The sequence below is a fragment of the Brienomyrus brachyistius genome, chromosome 7 (genome assembly GCF_023856365.1).
Source record: "Brienomyrus brachyistius isolate T26 chromosome 7, BBRACH_0.4, whole genome shotgun sequence".
Classification (NCBI taxonomy): domain Eukaryota; kingdom Metazoa; phylum Chordata; class Actinopteri; order Osteoglossiformes; family Mormyridae; genus Brienomyrus; species Brienomyrus brachyistius.
This window is the reverse complement of record NC_064539.1, coordinates 22,559,816-22,579,305: the sequence shown is the minus strand read 5'-3', so window position 1 is coordinate 22,579,305 and position 19,490 is coordinate 22,559,816. Positions and strand designations below refer to the sequence as shown.

Here is a 19,490-nt window from a genome sequence, read left to right as displayed (position 1 = left end):
CCCTGGTTTCCCGATTGGCCTCATAACACGTCATTTTCAAGCGGCAGAACCCGCCCTTTGGTCTCATGGGCTGGTCTGCGGAGACTCAATGAAGCGGTTGGACGTGGTTGGGTGTCCTGCTGGGGTTTTTGCGTTGTATCATTTTGATTTATATTGAGTTGTTTATAAGTCACAACTATATGTAATCTGTGTTCAAATATGTGTTTTATCACAAATTTTTTAAAACTCGCATTGACACTCGGAGTCTTGGTGCTGGTCGTCCAGTACTTGCGGTACTGGATGGAAAGTAAACAGTACGTGTTTAACAAGGAAGATGTCGCTAAACTGGCCAAACAGTACGCAGGCAAGTACTGGCATGTAAAGCTGCACATTTTCGTAATTTTTGCACGCCGGTCTTCGGCAGGCCCCCCCCCCCATACTCGATAACTGTTGCCTAGTTCTTGGCTTTTGGGAGGGGCGCGTCAGATTTCAGTACGTATTGAATTTTATATAGTCAAACAAGGGTAAAAAGCCCGAGTTTTGCCCGGTTTGTAGACACCTAGGGGAAGCCACCAGATGAGCTGACTGCCTGTCAGGCTTGGCTCGGTCGTTTAGTGATCGAAAGATTTATTTAATCACCGCTTCTGTGGGCGTCGCATTTCAGCTCAAGGTTGTTGGCGAAGTCTGACCATCCAGTTCACCTTTGGAAATGTCAATAAGTTTATCTCGCAGCGTTTGCAGAACTTTCTCACTAATATTACAACTTCACTAATCGCTAACGATAGAAAAGAAACATCCTTAATCTAAAGGAATTCTCTTCAACTAATGAAAGCAGCATCTATCGACAATATGGCCTGACCGCACTCCCTTCCTCCCTCCATTCCTGCTTTTAAGCGTAATAATTTAAAACAGTAAACCATCTTGATGTTTTTGAACGTCTAATGTGATGTCAATTAGATAGCTGTTTAGCAGACAGCTGTCGATAAATTATACTTTGTATTTATTTTCGATTTAAAGTAATATTTTTATGAAATATTTAATGAAATCCGTATTTGTGATAGATTCAAGCTTAACGTTTTTATTGTAAAAATGTGTTGCTTAAAAAATGATCTTACTGGATAGTGTTGGTGTCTGGTTTTATCCGTGCTTTGACCACATATCCTTAGAACATGTTCTAGGTCTGTGAGAGTCTCTATGCATTTTATGCTTGTAACAGGCCAGGACCCAGACCAGGCATTCTCCAAAGTGGTGGTGGAGCTGCGCAGGAAGTACCCAGGACACATCCTGCCAGATGAGGACCTGCAGTGGGTGTTTGTGAATGCGGGTGGGTGGATGGGTTCCATGTGCCTCCTCCACGCCTCGCTGACGGAGTACGTCCTGCTTTTTGGGACCGCAGTAGACACAAGCGGACACTCGGGTGAGAAACACAGGGACGTGCTTTGTAAAACCTGTCATGGGAAAACGTAGTACCTAAATCCTACATTCCTGTTCTTCCTGTTTCCCATCTATCTAACCTATAACATTGGTTTTCTGACATTGGAAATGTGATTATTTTTTTGTTTCTTCCACTCATCAGGTCGCTATTGGGCAGAAATATCAGACACTGTCATCTCTGGGACATTTCGACAGTGGAAAGAAGGCACCACAAAGAGTGAAATGTACTATCCTGGTGAGGCCAAGTCAAAATGCTACAATATTGCACAGTTAGAAGTTCTGATAGTACGGTCCATCCATGAGCGATATGTAAAAAGTTGATTATGTAATCATGGGATTTGTAGGTCAGTTGGTTAGAACAGCATACCTCTTTCTCCAGGTGACACAATCCTACATGCAGCCGGAGATGCCACGTCTGTGCAGTGGAGCGCAGGAACCTGGATGGTGGAGTATGGTAGAGGCTTCATCCCCTCCACCCTGGGCTTTGCCCTTGCAGATACCGTCTTCAGTACACAGGACTTTCTCACCTTCTTCTACACGGTTCGTGTCTATGTGAAGGCGTTGCTCCTGGAGGCCAACACATTCCTCACCGAATCTAGGGTGTTTTGAGACCTCCTCCTCAACCTCGTCTTCACATAGCAAGTCCAGCATTCATCCATGGTTTTAAACGTGTATGATTGACTGAAAGACAATAAAGGATTTAGTTTTCAGTTTGTTTCTTTTCTTGGGAACCCAGAACAGGCCAGTTCCTTGCTGGTCTGTAGAAGCAATCTCCAGAAATATCGTGCCTCAATATGGATTGTCGATCTGTACACTTAATCACATTCAGGCTTAACCAGAAGTTAGTCAGGCTGCTTGATTCATTATGGTATATGGTATGTTAAACTCCGACCAAACACTGTAATGAAATTCTGTTGTGTATAGTGCTGATGTTTTTGTAGAGTGTAATAGCCTGGTTCTGTACATCTGTGTCTGTACTCCTCAAACTGTTTTGCACCTTCTGCATAAATTGAGGTTTCCTATATGAGCAAATTTTGTTATATTGGACTTTAGTGCTAATGCTACATCCACTAATCAGTATCTCCAGTCACCTCTGATGTATGTCACTGGGTTTCCAGGCCAAAGGCCCATAGCGGGACCCACCCTTTTCCGTCTCTTTTCTTACTTGTATTTGTGCCACAAATCCCAAAACACTAGATCTGTCAGACTGAAATGTACCACAGAACCTTAAAGCTCCTGCAAAGTGACTGATGGGTTTGGTCGTGTGATTCAGACACTCCCAGGTTTTTTGGGGTGGCCTGACATCAGAGTCACCGCCCCCTTGGGCTGTTTTTCTGTCCCCTGGTGTTTTCAAGCCCCATTTATGACTGTAATGAAGGAGAAACAGCTCTTCATTTTTTTTTACACTTTTTAAATACAGAGTGAAAACAGCATGCCTAAGGCTATTCTATAAAGCGGAATTTCCAACTTAGCTGGATAACTTAAGCCTAAAGGGGGAAACTGTCCAATAGGAGGAGAGGTAAGTGACATTCTGAATGGACAATACATGCATTTGCTTTAAGTTATGTGGCTAATGAAGAAATCCTGGGGTATTTCATGAAGCAGGATTTCTCATCTGGGCTAACCTAAGCTAGAAGTCATGATTGTCCAGTAGGAATTCTCCTTACCTAAACCTTTATTGGACCATCATTACTTCTAATGCACTTTACCTAAACGTATTGGATAGTCATGACTTGTAGATGAAGCTAACCCAGCTAACAGAAATCTTGTTTTGTGGAACACCCCCTTGCTTTGTGGGATACTGCCCTGGAACTTGGGCTGGTTTCATCAGCCTGGAAGGTATTCCGAAATCAGCTGCATTTCCAACGTCTGCTCTTTCACAGGGAGAGGAATTCCTGGAGCCTCTTATGGCAAGGGAACATTCATCACCCCGAGGCATCCATTAATGAGCATGCTTTTGACTCCATGTTTGCCAGCAACGACATATTTGCACAAACACATGTGTCACCAGGACCAGACATGAATAATGACCGCTGCTGGTGGATCTGTTCTGCTCATGTCTTTCAAGTGTGGTGAAACATGGAACTAATAGTGTCTGGTCATAGTTTCTCCCCCTTGGGCAACCTTTTGGCTCGAACGTATAGCAGACATACGCTGGCCTTCCCTTTTCTCTGGACCACACCCACATTTTCTCAATTTTTCATGTGCTGTGTAATGGAGAAATGGTGTGTTTTGGTATGTCATCTCAACACTTTTGTACAAAAAAAACATACGTTTTACATAAGAACAGTTATCCAATATTTTATACAAGTATGATTTTGTATTTCTGTACAAGCTCGTAGTACAATTTCTTTTGTCATGAAATCAGTCACCAGAAAAGCAAATCAGGTCTTCATAAGGTACGGATGACAGATCTGTCTGAGTTGTCATAGACCAGTGTTCCTTCCAGTGATGCTAAGCGATTCTCAAAAGCAAATGCAGGTCCATGACCTACATGCATCAGAAAAGCATGTTTATCATTTGGGGGCAAATAACATCTAATGAGTAACTGAGCTCCATGATTACATTTCCACCTGGTTTGTAGGAAGTAAGCAAGGTGATATTTTGTTTCGTAAACAGAGTTCCTCTATTCAACGTCACCATGGCAACAACAATTATAAGCTAGAAAAAAATATCATTCCATACCAAACCTTAGCAAGAGCGGAAACATTCAGAATGGCTATATAAATCAATTTAGGTGTGGGCTATCCGTCATAAAGTTCTGGAATTTTCCAGGTGGGCCAGCCTTGTCAGGGCCAGTCTTTCTTCTGCAACCCCGGCATTATATAGCTTGTTTACCACGTGTGCCCAACTCATCGGTCACTCCCAGAGTGTTTCAAGGTCAACCACAGGTGATGCCTAATGAATAATTGCTGGATGGATATGGATAATGGGGACCCCACCCCCCACGTAAGCAGCAAATTCCCAGGCTGGTTTTTGTTGCCAATCCATCCCCTGAATCAGTTGTTGTTTTCTTATGCTGCCATCCAGTTTAATAATGCTTACTTTTGATCAGTTGTGGTCCTGGGCAGCTGACTTTGGCAATGCTCGGATTTCAGGCCAAAGTTAAATAGTGCAGCTGGCAATTCTTATACTCTGCAACCAGTGAGGTTATTCTGTCCTTTGGCCAAATTTTGGTCAATTGAATATGAACAATTCCCTGCAAGTCCAAAAAAAGAAGGAAGATTTAGCCCAGACTACCTTAAATCTGATAACTTAAGCAAGAAATCCTGCTTCCTGAAACAGGCCCCAGGATTTCTCACTTAGCTGGGTTAACCTAAGGTGGAAGTCATGATTGTCCAATAGGAATGCTCATTACCTAAACTCTTACTGGACTCATGACTTCTAGCTTAAGTTAACCCATCTAACTGAGAGATTCTGTTTCGTGGAACACCTCACAGGTAACAGTGTTAACTTCCTTTTAATAATTCCATTATTATTATTATTATTATTATTATTATTAATAATAATAATAATAATAAAAGAATAAGAGCAACAACAACAATAAAATTACAGTCACATGCCTGATAGAAGTAACCGCCCATGCAGTTAGGGGGCAGCACAACTTAATCTTTTCGACCCGCAATCCCCCAATAAAAGGTACGAGAGAAAGTGCTGCGGCCAATCAGATCACAGGTCACGAGATTTTCACGGACCAACACGCTGGACGTTATACGTGCAGCTTATATTGGTATGGGTAGACAGCCGGATGACTGACTTAAAACTGCTATAAAACAAAATATTAATGTGTGGCTTCTACGTGACCGACGATGGAACTATCTTACCAAGCCATCAAAACAGCGAATCAAGCCAGAGAGGCAGTAAGTACGCATAGCTGGTGTAAGTGGAGTTATCGGGGAGTAAATTTAGCACTGTCCCCTTATTTCACAGACAACACAACGTAAAACAGGGATATCATTTCAATTAATCGAAAGCAAATCGTTGCAATACTGGTTTATTAGGAGAAATTTGTTGCTTGTTTGCGGGTTATCCTGTTAGCTACACGCGCAGTGAAACAAGTTTACGGTTGCCATGGAGATCGCGGTCACATGACACCGAGGCGTTCAATTAATATACCGCGGCGCTTCTGAAAGACGGCCGGCGCCACACAGTGGAAAGAGATGGAACATGCCCGCCCAATGAGAAGTTTGGAATTAATTAAAAATTCAATAAAAACGTGAACAAATTTACATCTGATTTCACCGATCTTTTCAGGATGAGATAAGAACTGAAACCAGAAGGCGAAATTTGCTGATTCTAATCTTCCACCACCTGATGGATGAAGGGTAAGCACCATTACACTTTTAACAGCACTATAACGTGTGGTGCTTTGGTTGAGGGCACAGGAAGCTGAGTGTGCACATGTGCTCAGGTATGTGGAAGCTGCCAGTGCTTTGCAGCAGGAGAGCAGTATGTGTCTGCGCCGGTTTGAGGTGTGCGATAATGTGGACCTGGACACTATCCTGATGGAGTACGAAAGTTATTATTTTATCAAGTTCCATAAGTATCCCAAGCTGACAAAGAAGGTACCAGAAACATGTAAGTCACTGCTCTTACTGTCATACTTTTTGTTTACTGGGCAGTGGCCACCTGATCATTGTCGTTTTCCTACCCAAAAATAGGTGAGGGCAGACAGGCTCAAAGTCATGGTACAAAAAGGTAAGCCTCATTGGTAAGTTACTAGCTATGGTACCTGCGAATTACAGGCTGGGAATCCCAGGACAGGGACGGCTGTTGGACTATAGATTTTGACCTTTAACATTAACAGAAATGGGGAAAATGACACAAAACTGAGTGACTGACCAAGTGCTGCATCCTGGGAATGAATGCACTGTGGTGGGATGGTACCACCAGGTTGTGCACAACCAGGAGACAATGTAAGCACATACACCCCTAACATAAGTAAATACAGAGCCTCTTCCTACCTGCTGCTGCTGTTTTCTCTGTACAGAACCCCGGGTTCAGCATCCCAGATCCTGCCCAGGCTAAACTCGCTGCATGGTACCCCCTCCAGGATTAAGAAGACAGACTCCAAGGTGGCGGTGAGGGATGGAGGCAAATCTGCCAGCGTGAGTCCGCAGCAGTTTCCTGTATTGTGAACCGGGGCACAGCTACCGAAACAAAGCCCTTTCCTAGCTGTCATGACACTTACCTCAGCACTGCGGTCAACCCTTATTCCTCATCCAGTTATGTCAAATTAAATGAAACTTTGTCACACCAACCATATTCAGTACAATACATATACGAAATAACATTCCCCTGGGCCGTGGTGCTACATATATTCATAAAGTACATAAAGGTAGATAGACAGCGTAAGTGCAGGGCAATATTGACAATATTGATAATATTGACACACACTGTAAAAAATAGTCAATGATGGAAGTTGCCCTGCGATGGGTTGGCGCTCCATCCTGGGTTGTTCCCTGCCTTGCGCCCATAGCCTCTGGGATAGGCTCCAGCCCCCCTGTGACCCTGAATAGGACAAGCAGTTTCAGAAAATGGATGGATGGAAGGATGAAAGCAGCAGACTGGCATGAAGGAACAAACAAACAAATATCGGCAATAAATAATGGGTACATTTATCATGTCAGCCTGTTGACACGGAGCAATCAGTCTCCCTCCTGTTTTGGGCAGGTCTATAACCAAGCCCGTAACCACTTCGTGTCCCGCAGGAAAATGGATGGTCTCCCCCACCAGAGACGACTGATTTTGGGCTGAGCGTGGCACCAGCCTTCCGAAATGGAACCCTGGAAGGAGCACAAGCGAAGCGGGTAAAACTGCTTCTGGAGGGCGTCTCGTTTCATCCCCGTGTTCCTGCCTCACACCTCTTTGTACATCCCTCCCTCGTCCTGCAGAGCCATCCGATGGACTATCGCTGCCTAGACGCCATTAGAGGGCCCAGCGGCAACCTGACCTGTGGCCCCGACCCCTCGGTACAGTCTCCCTTAGCATATGACACTGCATAAGCCGACGTTTTATAGCCATGCTTGCATTCAGGCCTGAGGGGTAACAGGCAAGCAGGGTCAGCAGGCAGCACGACTGTTAAGGCAACAGGCATTTTCTATACGGGGGATGAGTAGCCCAGGTTTACATCTGATGCCATGATCTCTGCATCTTTTCCACTGTCCCAGGAGCGCCTGCTGAAGCCAATGAGTGCCTTCAGTAGCATGAACAGTGAGAGCAGGGAGCTGGCCACAGTAATCAGCAAGGTGAGGGAAGAACCACCTGAGCGAACCAACAGGAGTGAACCAACAATGCGAACCATAGGGGACGTCTCTTTATGCTTCGACCCGACTCTCTCATTTTGTATCCCTTCCGCACTCTTCAGGTTCAGGTTTTGTAGGCTTAATGCAACCAATAGTACTGAAACCAACAATCTCAGTAGGGCAAATCCATACCCATTATACAGCACAAAATCCACTGATAGAATTAAAGTTGAATTGTGCACAAGAACCACTGTGAGTAATGGCAGGAGATGGACTAGTTTGGTCTATGCAGAAAATGTGGCTTATGGTCTGAAAACACCTACACAGCCGGACGATCACTACATTCAGATAAGCGGATGCCTGCTTTGCTGAAGCTCTGAGCCTCGATTCACTTTTGTACAAAAAAAAAAATCAAGTGATACTAAATAAAAATCACCCAATGAGACTTTTTAACTCGGAACAGCTCTTTTAGAACTATAATTTGGGTTTCAGTTTATTAGTAACATGATACGTATTTTTTGTAACCAAATGAATTGAATTAAGGAATGATTTTTGTTATGAAACCAATACATTTGCAATAGTTACTGAATTGAACAAGCTTCCTAAGACTTTCTGTAAGCACTAAGTCTACATGTAAGAGGATACTAGGATTTGGCTTTGATGCAATGCACTTTTCATGTGTACCACTAGAGGGAAATACTCTGCCTTGTTGCCTGTGTGTGAATGTCATTAATTAAACCTAATCTCTACCCCGTCTTCCCCCAAAGGATATCTATTTACACAACCCAAACGTGAAGTGGGATGACATTATCGGCCTGGAAGCGGCCAAGCGATTAGTCAAAGAGGCTGTCGTCTACCCCATTAAGGTGAGGCACCACGGAGACTGTGGTATTTCTCAAAACATCTCACCCAGCTTCGATTTTGACTACGCCAGTGGTAAAGGGTACAGAAAATGACATTCCAGCTATTTCTTAAGGTGACGTTAAATCTATACTTGAATACCACCCAATCTGGCCCAGACACACCTCCTTTCATCTTTTGCTCGTACGTTGATGACGATAAATCGGATTTTGGATGCTGACGCAGGAAACGGAGGATTCATTTCAGCTTTTTTTTTTTTTTACCAGCAATACAAGCCTGCTATTGCTGACTCTCGCCACTGCCTTTGGGACATGGTGGAGAAAATTATTTGTTTAGATTTTGGCAATAATGTGACTCTAGGTGTGAGTCTGGGATACTGAGGGAAATCAAGACTGAAAGCTTAACAGTGAGGTTGCTTCTATCTGCTGATGCCAACATACTGTAATGGTAGGTGTGATTTATTTTTTTTTCCTCCCAGTATCCCCAGCTGTTTACTGGTATCCTGTCTCCCTGGAAGGGCCTGCTACTATACGGACCTCCTGGTCAGTCCTCTGCACTCACCCGTCCTCCCTCGAAGCCTTTCTCGCAGATGTTCTTCCTGTTGCTATGCTAGTGCTAGCATGAGGAGAACTTAAGTGTCTCTGAAATAGCAAAGGCAAAGTTAAATGTAAAATTCCCACCATTTTCCATCACATCGTCTTCTGGCCCATGGTATAATCTCCTTTAGCTGCAAACCTTTACAAAAGACCAAATTGCACATCATCAAATAATCAAAAAAGCTGCTAAATGCAATGTTCCTCTTCATTCTCAGGCACAGGGAAGACCATGCTAGCCAAAGCTGTGGCTACTGAGTGCCACACCACCTTCTTCAACATTTCTGCTTCCAGCATTGTCAGCAAGTGGAGGGGAGACTCAGAGAAGCTTGTTCGGGTCGGTCCCAACAGAGCACACAAACACCGAGCCCTCAGTCAGTCTACATTTCCTAACATTTCCTGTATATTAACATGCCTTTGGAATCATTCACCTAGCAGCTTCCCCCTAAAAAGCTCCACCTCTACCGCTATAACATATGTGGCTCTTAACTCAAGAACTAGGTGATAAGATGTCTGTTCTGATTAGGTTCTGTTTGAGCTGGCCCGGTTCCATGCTCCTTCCACTATCTTCCTGGACGAGTTGGAGTCTGTGATGGGCCAGAGAGGCTCCGGCCCAGGGTGAGAACCCCTTTCCGTACAGGCCACTCAGTAGAACCCTGTGGATGCTAAACCCTGTAGAAGGCAGGATCATCACCTGCTGATTTTCCCGCTGTGCATGGAGCACACATCAGGTTAGGGTGGGGAGGGGTTGCTCACCCATCCTGACCCTCCACATCCCCAGGGCCGAACACGAGGGCAGCCGCAGGATGAAGACCGAGCTGTTGGTGCAGATGGACGGGCTGGCTCGCTCTGATGACCTAGTATTCGTACTGGCTGCATCCAACCTACCCTGGTAAGTTGGGAGTGGACAGGGAGGAGACACATGGAGGGGGGCCTGACCCCGTAGTAGAGAATGAGCACGTCCTTGCCCTGCTCCCCCCATAGGGAGCTGGATCATGCCATGCTAAGACGGCTGGACAAACGCATCTTGGTGGGGCTGCCCTCGGCCCCCGCTCGCCAGGCCATGATCGCCCACTGGCTGCCCCCACTGAGCAGCTCAGGGGGGGTGGATCTGCACACAGAGCTGGACTACCGCATGCTAGGACAGGTATTGGGAAAGGCGGCGAACATCGACGGAGAGGGGAATGTGAGATCATTTTGCCTCCTGTCCTCTTACTGACATCGCCAACTCTTCCCCACCTCACTGTTGAAGGAGACAGAGGGCTACTCAGGCTCAGACATCAAGCTGGTGTGCAAAGAGGCCGCGATGAGACCGGTCCGCAAGGTGTTTGATGTCCTGGAGAGTCAGGAGAACGGTGAGACACAAGCCGGCCCATCTCTACATCCCGCCGTTTATGCAGTCTGTTGACACCTCACACTCACACAGGCTCACACCTGCCACTGTTAAGGTCCTCACCTGCTTTCATATCTGACCTAAGGCTTGGTGCTCAGGCCCAGGGTGTCGTAAATCTAGTATCACCACTCAGATCCCGTCATATCTGCAGTTTCACTAAACAGCCAACAGCTGCCCAACACACCCTGCGGTCTACTAAGGGGAAGTGCACCCAAAGAGGATAAACCATGTGACCTCTCAGGTAACGCCAAGACGCCCATCATCCTGCTGGACACGGTGACCACAGATGACTTCCTGGAGGTGATCGCCCACACCAAGCCGTCAGCCAGGAACCTGACGGAAAAGTACGTGGCGTGGGAGCAGGAGTACGAGTCGGTCTGAGGCGGGTCTGTTCTGGAACGTGATCTGCTGTTACCAGAGACAGCTACACGTTCTGGGACCGCTGTCTGCATGACAGACCTCCACTTCAGGTTCATTATCTAACTAGCTGTCTGTAACCCTTCTCACTGTGTGTTGCATTCAGTTACCTGGATCAGCTTTAATATAATCACACTTCACTCTGAATCTGTTGCAATCAGACTTTTACTGACACATGTAACAGGGGTATGTCGTTGTTGCGTTGTGTCAGTTTCACTATCATGCACAGTAGCATTGACGCCTGACCAAACTCTGATTTGAGAGTCAACTGAAATCTGTTACTTTACTGTCCTACCTGTCTTGAAGAAGGTTTTCAGCAAACTCTAGAAAAAAAAACACATCTAGTGGTTACGATTAAGCAGTTTTCATGAAACATGTCGTACTACATTGTAGCTGTTAGATTCACAGGGCGCCATGAGTCAACCACAGGTCCATTCAGTCACTTTATAGGTTCCTCCTGCCCCCCAGAGCCCAGGAGTCTTGTCATGGTGAGTTTGAGGTGTTTCATGGTATTGACACTGGCTGTAGGCTTCCTGGCTGCTGTACAGTCGTGGTTCGTGTAGCAGACAGGGCTCTTACAGCCCCTTCACCGGGCGCCCTTTGTCAAAGCAGGTGCTGCAGGATGTGGTCGACGGCCTGAGGGAAGTTTTCACACGTCAGGTGGGGCTGCGGGCTGATCTTCGCCTCGTCCCCGGCCCGGTACTTCCCTGGAGGACAAACGCATGCATTCCGTCAGCTCCGGCAAGGGGGCCTCCGCAGAGTGGGTGCATCTCGGCTCGTTACCCAAATAGCAGACTGCTGGAAGACTGCCAGGAGTTTAGAACCTTTCTTACCAGTTTTGACTAAAATTCCCAGCATTCCAGAGTTCTGAGCTCCACCCACATCATCTCTGGCATCCTGTTAAAGATACAGATGCAGCATGTCCATTAGTAGCGATACCTGTGGATTGAGGTGAAAAACGCAAGGATTTGAGCCACATCTATCGTCCACGTGGAAGTCTGTAGATGCACTTCACATTTAGCCACTCAATTAATTAAAAACAGGGCCACTGATCCACCCTCACGGATGATGCTCAGCTCCACCGTTAGCGGCCACCTGCTTTCACGCACATCGCCGATCATGATGGCCTCCTCAGGCTGACAGCCCAGGTCCCGCAGCGCCTCCAGGAAGAAGGTCTTCTCAGGCTTGCCCACCACTGTGGCCTGGGTATCCGTGGCGTACTCCAGTCCCGTCACGAAGGGCCCAGGACCCAAGGCCAGGCCGTCCTTTTTCTTGTAGTACCGCGCCTTATGGATAGCTATGAGGGGAGCCCCCTCCAGAAGCAGCCTTACAGGGAAGGATGCAGAAGTCAGTGCTGAGGATCGGGGCTAATGTAAACGGGAAACACACACAGGAAGTGACTAACACTGCAGGCCAACAGCATACTGCCAGATTCATTCTAACATGGCTATCAGACTATGGTGGTGGTGCCTACTGTCTAGATTTGGAGGTCAATCCAGAAAATCCTGCATCTTAAAACTGCTCAGTACCGATGGCCTGAAACTGAACTCCAAAACAGATCTCTTGCAGCGCCAAGCACGTCGGGTGTGTGGCAGGGGCAGCGCCCCCACACCAGTGTAAAAAAGCACATTACCTGAAAGCCTCGTTAAGCGTGTGATAGTTGAAATGCTCGGGGGCTAACCCGATCACCACGGCATTGGGGTCGGAGGTCTCGATGCCTGCAGCACAGGAAAAAGGCTCGAGTTCACTCCTGGTGCTCCTCTGCAGGCCAGCAATCCCATCACACACAAGCTTCCTGGCTGCCATCTAATCACAAATATAACCCTTCATCGTAGTCTGCTTCCATTTCAATTAATTTGGTTTAGGTTTACTGAAAACTGCTAGGGTGCATTAAAAGGGTTAAAGTGGCATGCCACGCCAACACAGAACGAACAGTGTGGTTTTGCAGTGGTTGCGCTGATCTGAACGGTAACGCATCTGACGGCACAGATCACGGCTACAGCTAGACAGAAAGACACATATGAACAAACAGGTAGTTCCCAGGGGGGGGTTGAGGAGCTACTGCTTTCAGCAGCTCGTCTGCAATTCCAACTGTCCTTCAGCTACTCGATAATAAGTATTCAGCAGGGACCAGGCTGACCTTTTTAAATAAACGTTATCTTCATTTGGAAGGCGAGGCACACATTAATCTGAGTCATAACGTCAGTGTTAAGGGGGGCTATTCTGCTGGATTTATTTATTCCCAACCTGCCACCCCCCACTTGACAGACCAGTACAGCAGCAGGGGGACAGAGGCATGCTCACCTGAGAAGTCCTCCAAGGCGCTGTCCTCCAGCAGCAGTAGGGGTCTCAAAGCGCGACGTTCCACCAGACCACGGGCAGCACTCAGCGAGGTGAAGATCTCTCGCTCCTGGATGTCGAAGTCCAGCCGGCACAGCCGCTCCAGCAGAGTCCGCTTACACTCCTTCGTGGTGTTAGTCACGAAGCACACGGCCACCGGGGCGCGCCGCAACCTGACGGGGAGACGCGGGGAGGTGTGAGTGAAAAGCCAAAATGGCAACGGGACCACAAAGTTCTGCCTAGCGTCCATGCTAGGGGCCCGGCCTGGCCCACCTAGACAAGGCTTCCTGGGCCCCTGGCACGGCCGAGTCTTCAATGTGTAGCGTTCCGCTAAGGTCGATGAGCACCGCCTTCAGCCTCTGTCTTGCCGCCATGGCATCACCTGGAATATAAAGTCATAACCTTTAGCAAACGTCTACATCATACACACATCTAAGCAGCAGGGGGCACAATACTGATTATGATGCAAAGATCATCATTGTAGGTTTCTAACTTTAAAAATTAATATCACTGATATCCATACATGCTCCTCAGGCCTAATGTAATGGGATTCTACACCAAATTTATCATTAAAATATATGAAAGTAGTGCAGTATATTATTCCCACCTTAAATGTCTTTTCAAAGAAATATGGACTTTCATGTAAATCACAAAGCATTGGGAATTCAGGTTTTCATTCAGACCCATTGTCACGGTTGTATAAAATCAAGCACCTAGCCATGCAGTCAGGTTTACAAACATTTGTGTAAGAATGAGTCGCTCTGAAGAGCTCGGTTAATTCAAATGTGGTCATAGGATGCCACCTTTGCAATAAGTCAGTTTATGAAATTTCATCCCTTCTGTGGTCAAATGTAAGTGGTATTATAGCAAAGAGTGGTATTATATCAGCGGAGTCGCTGAGTACAAATGTGTATAAAATCTTCGGATTAAACACAATGAGAGGTCAAGTGCCGGGGACCAAAGTCGTCATTTTAGGTTGTATCACTTGGGTATATATATATATTACCAATATGTATTCAAAAGCGACACCAACGCAGTCGTAAACGGATACGCTTAAAGCGGGTAATTCTTGTCCAAATCTCACTTCCTGTAAACGCGATCGTAACCCCTAACTTTAGCATAAAATAAATACGCCGGAGAGAAAGTAACATTCTTTAAACGTCCTCAGTCTGAGCTTTTTTTCGGGTTTTTGAGAATGATATTTAGCATGCAACACTGATACAGAGAACCTCACAAACCAGCAGCCTTAATATGAGCGTCTAAATATGTGGAAATGACAGGTACATGAGATAGCATAAGCGGAGAAACGTCAACACAGGCTAACTCTGTCGCTAGCTGCTAAATTTGCGCTTAAATATAACACATATAATTTAATGCCATCGTCACATCATTCAAACTGCATAAATACAACGACATCTATTTTCATGTGTTGTACAACGTTAATGCGAAAAGCGGTATCATTACCTGGGAAAATGTTTGTATTGACAGAGTACAGAGGTGGCCAAGGCTCCGCCTGAATATTTTTAGCAAGAAATTTTGTATGAAATTAATCACTTTAATAAAAGCAGTTTTGTAATTTACTCAATATGAAATATTTTGGATAAATGTTTTTACTGAGTATGTAAAAATGTTCAGGCGCAATAACCGGATCGCAGTCCGCACTGATCTCGAATCGGAGTCTTATACCATAAGCTCTCAGTACTAGTATCAAGCAAAACATGAATTGCTGATCTGGAATCGGCCGGATTCGAATAAGCGTCTACTCTATGACAGTTGATGCGGATGCCTTTCTTAAATCATTTATATTAATTAGTTATAGCTTTCCTTGAATTTGAAATATTTTTCAACAAGATCGTTTAGTATATTTTTCATGAACACTTGTAGAATATAATATGTCATTAATCTTAATACTATTTTAAACCTAGCAAAATCAGCTCCCGCGAGCCTTCGCCAGGTGTTCGTTAGGTAAAACGTTTTATGTGTAACTTTCACTCATTTTTCCCAGAAGCTTGTAAGTTGTACGTATGGTGTTCAAATACTGCTGCCGTGGATGCACATTATGGGGGGTCATAAACATCTTGGTAACTTTAATAATCGTTTAAGACTGCAAGCATGGGATCAGACTGGTTGTTTAAAAACGTATGCCATTAACGAGGAACAGATGTGTCACATTAGAGAGCCATGCTTATGAAACAATCTAAACGACAGGAAAACAATTACTACTTACTCGAGCATTTTGAATATTGTATTTTGGTTTTTCTGTATTACAGTCATAATTACAAAAGTCTTTGCCATTCCAATGGCAGGAGGATATCAGTAACTGCATAAATGGGACTATATTTCAGTTAGGTCGAAACAGGAGCAATATTAGGATGGCTAGCTAGTGGCGTTTACAGGAGTTCAGCACAATCATGTTTTCCATTTAATATAAGTAGCAGAAAATCCTTCACAAAGTCTCAATATCATCATCTACCGTAAGGCAAATATATCTGTATAAATACTAATGGAAAGTGATGTTGTTGCAAAAGGTATAGCCTCACATGTTGATACTCAGCCATCCCTGTCACCTGTAATCCATCATTACAGGAATCCAAGTCACACCATCCTGCTAAGTCACACACTTAATTGTAAAGATGATGTATAGCTTTGGTCACTTCGATAAATGTTATAGTTCAACAAAATCAGTTCTGTATAATTTAGATTGTTTTATTGAAAAAGGGTTCTCCGGTAATCTAAACAGACATGTTAAATCAATTTCAGATAATCTTTTCTGTATGTTGATCATCCACATTGAGCTGAAAAGGTCAGGAGGCATGAATCTTAAGTGCAAACAGAAGACTGGTTCCTGTATTCTCCAACTGAGACATTTGCCCACACGCCATTGTCTGGTAAGCTGTGTTATTGCTGGTTTCCAACTCACTGTGAATGTGCTCCAAAGTCCAAATGGCCTCCAGGGTTGATTAGAAAGGGCTGAAGGAGAGCAGAGTCATGTGATATCTGACAGCTGCACTTCTCTGCTTAGGGCTAATGAACTTATTCTGTCAGAAAAACCAGAGCATGTGAATTATAGAACAAGTCTTTTTGAGACCGGATACACTACACTTGAAGCTAGGGCCTCACTATGGAATTTAAGTCACAGAGAGGGTCAGCCAACATGCCTGTTATACTTATTGACCAAAACAACTGCAATGGGGGGTTAACAACACATTTTGCTTGGAGTTAAACGCTATCCCACCCCCACTGTAAAACTCGCTGCAGTCCACATGTCTGACACGCTTTCAGTGGCCTATTTAACAGCTCCGTTTGCATTCGCCAACTGGGGGGGGGGGGGGGCAGTTTTCTGACAGAGAAAGTACTACATGTCAAAATGGGGGAGTCCCGCCAAAATAAAACAGCCATGAGTCTTGGGCCGAATGGCTGTGCTTTTAATGACACATGAAAGCCTGATCTTCACTGCAGTGTCTAAGAGGCTTAAGACATGAATGCAGTAACGGGCACAGAGAGTCAGGAAACCCAAAGGGATGCTGGGGAGACAGTCGCCCTCAGCAGTCTTTATATTACAAGTCAGCCTCACGACCTTGCTAGCTCAGGAGAAGACTGAGCAAACGGTACAGTACCATCAAAAATGGGGGTCGTTCACAACCTCCACCGTGGCCATACACTAGACACCTGGCCTCATTTGCGTTCTGCTTTTAATTAACATCCTCTTTGAAGGAGATCAGGGTTTATTTACATTAAAAAGAAAAGGATGATGACAGCGCGAGCCAATGCGTCATGTGTTAAATCTGGTCTAGAGGGCATTGATGAGTTCACCCCTCCAACAACCTTTTGGCATGTCATTAAATGAGACACCCATGGCGGAAATCTGTGTCGAATCCAGTGGGATTAGACTGCAGCACCAACCATCGGAAGGCAAGCAGAAGCCGGTAGCAGCCCTAAACGAGGTCAGTGCGATGGGAGGCCACCGCATGCTTTAGCTACATGCTAGCAGCAAAAGTGCCAAAGAGCAATATAATGCAACCAGTTCACTTTAACAATCTTTTATGAATATTCATTGTCTCTATGAACAGAAACAAAATTTCTCACTTTAGTCCAAAGATACATATATAAAAAAAACAAATTAAAGTGACATCTGAGATCTCCTGGGAAGGGGGGGGGTGGTTCTGGTCAAACACCAGGTATTAATGCCAACCACAAGGATGCACCCGCGATAATGACAATGATGAAAAACAGTCTGCTTTTAGTTTTATGGTCTTCATTCCTGCACTGTCAGTCCATTTTCGTGTCCAGCATCTTCGGACGCGTGTCCTACCCAAACAGGAGCAGGAGCACGATGCAGATTGAATTCACTATTATCAAGGGGACTGCAAAACACAAGAGAGGACAATGTACTTTCACCACAGCAAAACACCCTGCTCCAAAAAGAGCACCCACATGCACTGCTTACACCAGGCGTATTTTAAAAACACTTTTAAAAAATGATAATAATAATAATGCAACATCTAACAACATCACTGATTTTTATAAATAAAAAGCTCTATTTTATAAAGTCTTAACATCCTATCAAATATCATCAGAACTAATATGCATGTTGTACCGCACCTACCCCAAGGCAGAGAATGCAATTTCAAAGGTTTAAAGAATAAGCTTCAGCGCACTTCCTGAATACCGTGTCTTACCACTTACCTCTCATTACTGTTCTCACAGAGCGGATGAGGTTCATCAGCTGAGCTTTTATTCCTGGTTCGTCGCCGAAGCCTCCAATCCCTTGATCCGCACCCCATCCGACTATTACGACAAAGGGGGAAAAAATTAAAAATCCGGTGCGTTGTTATCCCCTTGTTTCTGTATTTTGAACAGGGCTATATTTTCTAACGTTTAATGTGTATTTTACCCGAATACGGACTATGGTAAAGGCACACATTTCGATATATGTCCGTTTTACGCCAAATTTATTTCTATCAAAAGTCTTCCCTAAGCACGATAGTTGGCCGACTTTAAACCGACAAAAGTGACGTTTCATACGGACGTGTCTAATGAATGGGTGATTTGACTTAAATTTACGGCCCGTAATTTATGGTGGATTAAGATTCAAACATTTGTATTAGTTCCCGAAACAGTGATCGTTCTGGGTGTGTTGGCAATCTGCAGAGTCAACGGACATCAACAAATCGCTTTCTGAAAGAGGATCTGTATATAACCTGTATCAAACAGAAAATGTTAAAGACACCTACTTTTACTGAGAAACCGTTCTTCGTGCAAAACTGCAACGGCATTGACACACAAAATCGCGGTTTGAATAAGGGAGTACAGAGTGAACGCCATGCTGGCACCTTCTCAGTGTATCTGACGTGTTGGTGTACAGGAAGAGAAAAGGGACAAACAGCGCGCACAGGAACGCGTTCGTAAAAAGAAAAGTTCCCTTCGCTGCAGCATGCACGTCTTGAAGTCGTGACTAAATAACAGTTATTTACCAGGCGAACCTGTAACACGAAAGAGCCTGTGGTGAATACAACGAAAACCAACTTCTTAATTTTGTATAGCAGAATCAGAAAATGCTACGGTTTTAACCCAGTGACAGGTAATACATATATACGATATTTACATTCCTTGAAAGTGCTAGAATCTGAGGAGAAATTGGTTGGATATGGGGTATTTCCCTGTGCCTCTCCTCTCTTAATCCTGATGGCCTAATTTATTTATGAGCCCATGATTTACAGTCATGACAAGTGCAGACCCAGTTCCAGGAGATCCATGGTGGGTATGCATGGGAGCAGAGAGAGGCTGCTGTTCCTGATCTCACGTGATCCGTAACGCTCAGGCAGTTCGCTGAAAGAGCATTCCACTATATATGAAAGTACACAGAGGAAACACAGAGAGACTGGGGGAAATCCGAGTGTGCTGGCAGACACCTGAGCCCCACGGTGCGGAAATATAAGCACCCATTTCGGACAGAGACCGGAGAGAGGGAGAAGAGGCATGCAGTCAGTAGAATGAGATGAGCCAATAGGCAGGCAGACCGCCTGATAAAACATTTAAAGCTGATAATTAAAAATATTCAGGCTTGGCTCTTTGTCTACAAAGCTCTCTTCTGCCCTTTTGACTTTTGGTGCTGAATTAAGTCTGTAAGTAACAAGATAACAGGGCCAAATTACATACAAAAGCAAGCTTCGCATTTGGACACGGGCGATACGGGTGATTGTCATTGTCTTCTTAATGCTGCCATTT

At 45.0% G+C, this 19,490-nt stretch overlaps 4 protein-coding genes across 8 annotated transcripts; 2 read left to right on the top strand and 2 right to left on the bottom strand.

Moving 5' to 3' along the window:
- The first annotated feature begins 48 nt into the window (after nucleotides 1-48).
- On the top strand, nucleotides 49-2,123 carry sigmar1 (sigma non-opioid intracellular receptor 1). The gene is made up of 4 exons (XM_049019054.1): nucleotides 49-343; nucleotides 1,196-1,396; nucleotides 1,556-1,648; nucleotides 1,793-2,123. Exons 1-4 carry the CDS (start codon nucleotides 199-201, stop codon nucleotides 2,020-2,022), a joined length of 669 nt encoding a protein of 222 aa, XP_048875011.1. The 5' UTR covers nucleotides 49-198; the 3' UTR covers nucleotides 2,023-2,123.
- A 2,937-nt stretch (nucleotides 2,124-5,060) lies between these two features.
- katnal2 (katanin p60 subunit A-like 2) lies at nucleotides 5,061-13,314 on the top strand. Its single transcript, XM_049019043.1, has 17 exons — nucleotides 5,061-5,273; nucleotides 5,668-5,738; nucleotides 5,825-5,991; nucleotides 6,075-6,111; nucleotides 6,404-6,521; nucleotides 7,125-7,223; nucleotides 7,308-7,385; nucleotides 7,584-7,661; nucleotides 8,426-8,524; nucleotides 8,998-9,061; nucleotides 9,331-9,449; nucleotides 9,639-9,730; nucleotides 9,894-10,004; nucleotides 10,097-10,259; nucleotides 10,365-10,467; nucleotides 10,747-10,849; nucleotides 13,191-13,314. The coding sequence occupies exons 1-17, from the start codon at nucleotides 5,223-5,225 to the stop codon at nucleotides 13,228-13,230; spliced, it is 1,593 nt and encodes a 530-aa protein (XP_048875000.1). The 5' UTR covers nucleotides 5,061-5,222; the 3' UTR covers nucleotides 13,231-13,314.
- hdhd2 (haloacid dehalogenase-like hydrolase domain containing 2) lies at nucleotides 11,070-17,148 on the bottom strand. Of its 5 annotated transcripts, none has more exons than XM_049019051.1 (7): nucleotides 16,183-17,148; nucleotides 13,536-13,644; nucleotides 13,227-13,435; nucleotides 12,556-12,640; nucleotides 12,032-12,248; nucleotides 11,756-11,819; nucleotides 11,070-11,629 (listed from the first exon to the last, which is right to left on the bottom strand). In XM_049019051.1, the coding sequence occupies exons 2-7, from the start codon at nucleotides 13,634-13,636 to the stop codon at nucleotides 11,526-11,528; spliced, it is 780 nt and encodes a 259-aa protein (XP_048875008.1). In that variant the 5' UTR covers nucleotides 13,637-13,644; nucleotides 16,183-17,148; the 3' UTR covers nucleotides 11,070-11,525. The 5 variants fall into 5 exon arrangements, with proteins under 5 accessions (XP_048875008.1, XP_048875009.1, XP_048875006.1 ...); XM_049019052.1 differs by lacking the exon at nucleotides 16,183-17,148 and adding an exon at nucleotides 14,727-14,907 and having other exon boundaries at nucleotides 12,018-12,248; XM_049019049.1 differs by lacking the exon at nucleotides 16,183-17,148 and adding an exon at nucleotides 14,727-14,898.
- Nucleotides 17,149-17,286: 138 nt separating this feature from the next.
- Nucleotides 17,287-18,656, bottom strand: ier3ip1 (immediate early response 3 interacting protein 1). The gene is made up of 3 exons (XM_049019055.1): nucleotides 18,497-18,656; nucleotides 17,949-18,050; nucleotides 17,287-17,626 (listed from the first exon to the last, which is right to left on the bottom strand). The coding sequence occupies exons 1-3, from the start codon at nucleotides 18,585-18,587 to the stop codon at nucleotides 17,571-17,573; spliced, it is 249 nt and encodes an 82-aa protein (XP_048875012.1). The 5' UTR covers nucleotides 18,588-18,656; the 3' UTR covers nucleotides 17,287-17,570.
- Nucleotides 18,657-19,490: the final 834 nt, after the last annotated feature.

What these genes read in the sequence shown, in the direction of transcription:
- sigmar1 (XM_049019054.1), top strand. Translation starts at nt 199, where the DNA reads ATGTGTTTTATCACAAATTTTTTAAAACTCGCATTGACACTCGGAGTC. An exon ending in ACTGGCCAAACAGTACGCAG is followed by an intron (nt 344 to 1,195) that starts GCAAGTACTGGC and finishes TGCTTGTAACAG; the next exon opens with GCCAGGACCCAGACCAGGCA. An exon ending in AGACACAAGCGGACACTCGG is followed by an intron (nt 1,397 to 1,555) that starts GTGAGAAACACA and finishes TCCACTCATCAG; the next exon opens with GTCGCTATTGGGCAGAAATA.
- katnal2 (XM_049019043.1), top strand. Translation starts at nt 5,223, where the DNA reads ATGGAACTATCTTACCAAGCCATCAAAACAGCGAATCAAGCCAGAGAG. An exon ending in CGAATCAAGCCAGAGAGGCA is followed by an intron (nt 5,274 to 5,667) that starts GTAAGTACGCAT and finishes CGATCTTTTCAG; the next exon opens with GATGAGATAAGAACTGAAAC. An exon ending in CACCACCTGATGGATGAAGG is followed by an intron (nt 5,739 to 5,824) that starts GTAAGCACCATT and finishes ACATGTGCTCAG; the next exon opens with GTATGTGGAAGCTGCCAGTG.
- hdhd2 (XM_049019051.1), bottom strand. Translation starts at nt 13,636, where the DNA reads ATGGCGGCAAGACAGAGGCTGAAGGCGGTGCTCATCGACCTTAGCGGA. An exon ending in GCCCAGGAAGCCTTGTCTAG is followed by an intron (nt 13,436 to 13,535) that starts GTGGGCCAGGCC and finishes TCTCCCCGTCAG; the next exon opens with GTTGCGGCGCGCCCCGGTGG. An exon ending in GGGAATTTTAGTCAAAACTG is followed by an intron (nt 11,630 to 11,755) that starts GTAAGAAAGGTT and finishes TTTGTCCTCCAG; the next exon opens with GGAAGTACCGGGCCGGGGAC.
- ier3ip1 (XM_049019055.1), bottom strand. Translation starts at nt 18,587, where the DNA reads ATGGCGTTCACTCTGTACTCCCTTATTCAAACCGCGATTTTGTGTGTC. An exon ending in AGAACGGTTTCTCAGTAAAA is followed by an intron (nt 18,051 to 18,496) that starts GTAGGTGTCTTT and finishes TTGTCGTAATAG; the next exon opens with TCGGATGGGGTGCGGATCAA. An exon ending in TGTGAGAACAGTAATGAGAG is followed by an intron (nt 17,627 to 17,948) that starts GTAAGTGGTAAG and finishes TGTGTTTTGCAG; the next exon opens with TCCCCTTGATAATAGTGAAT.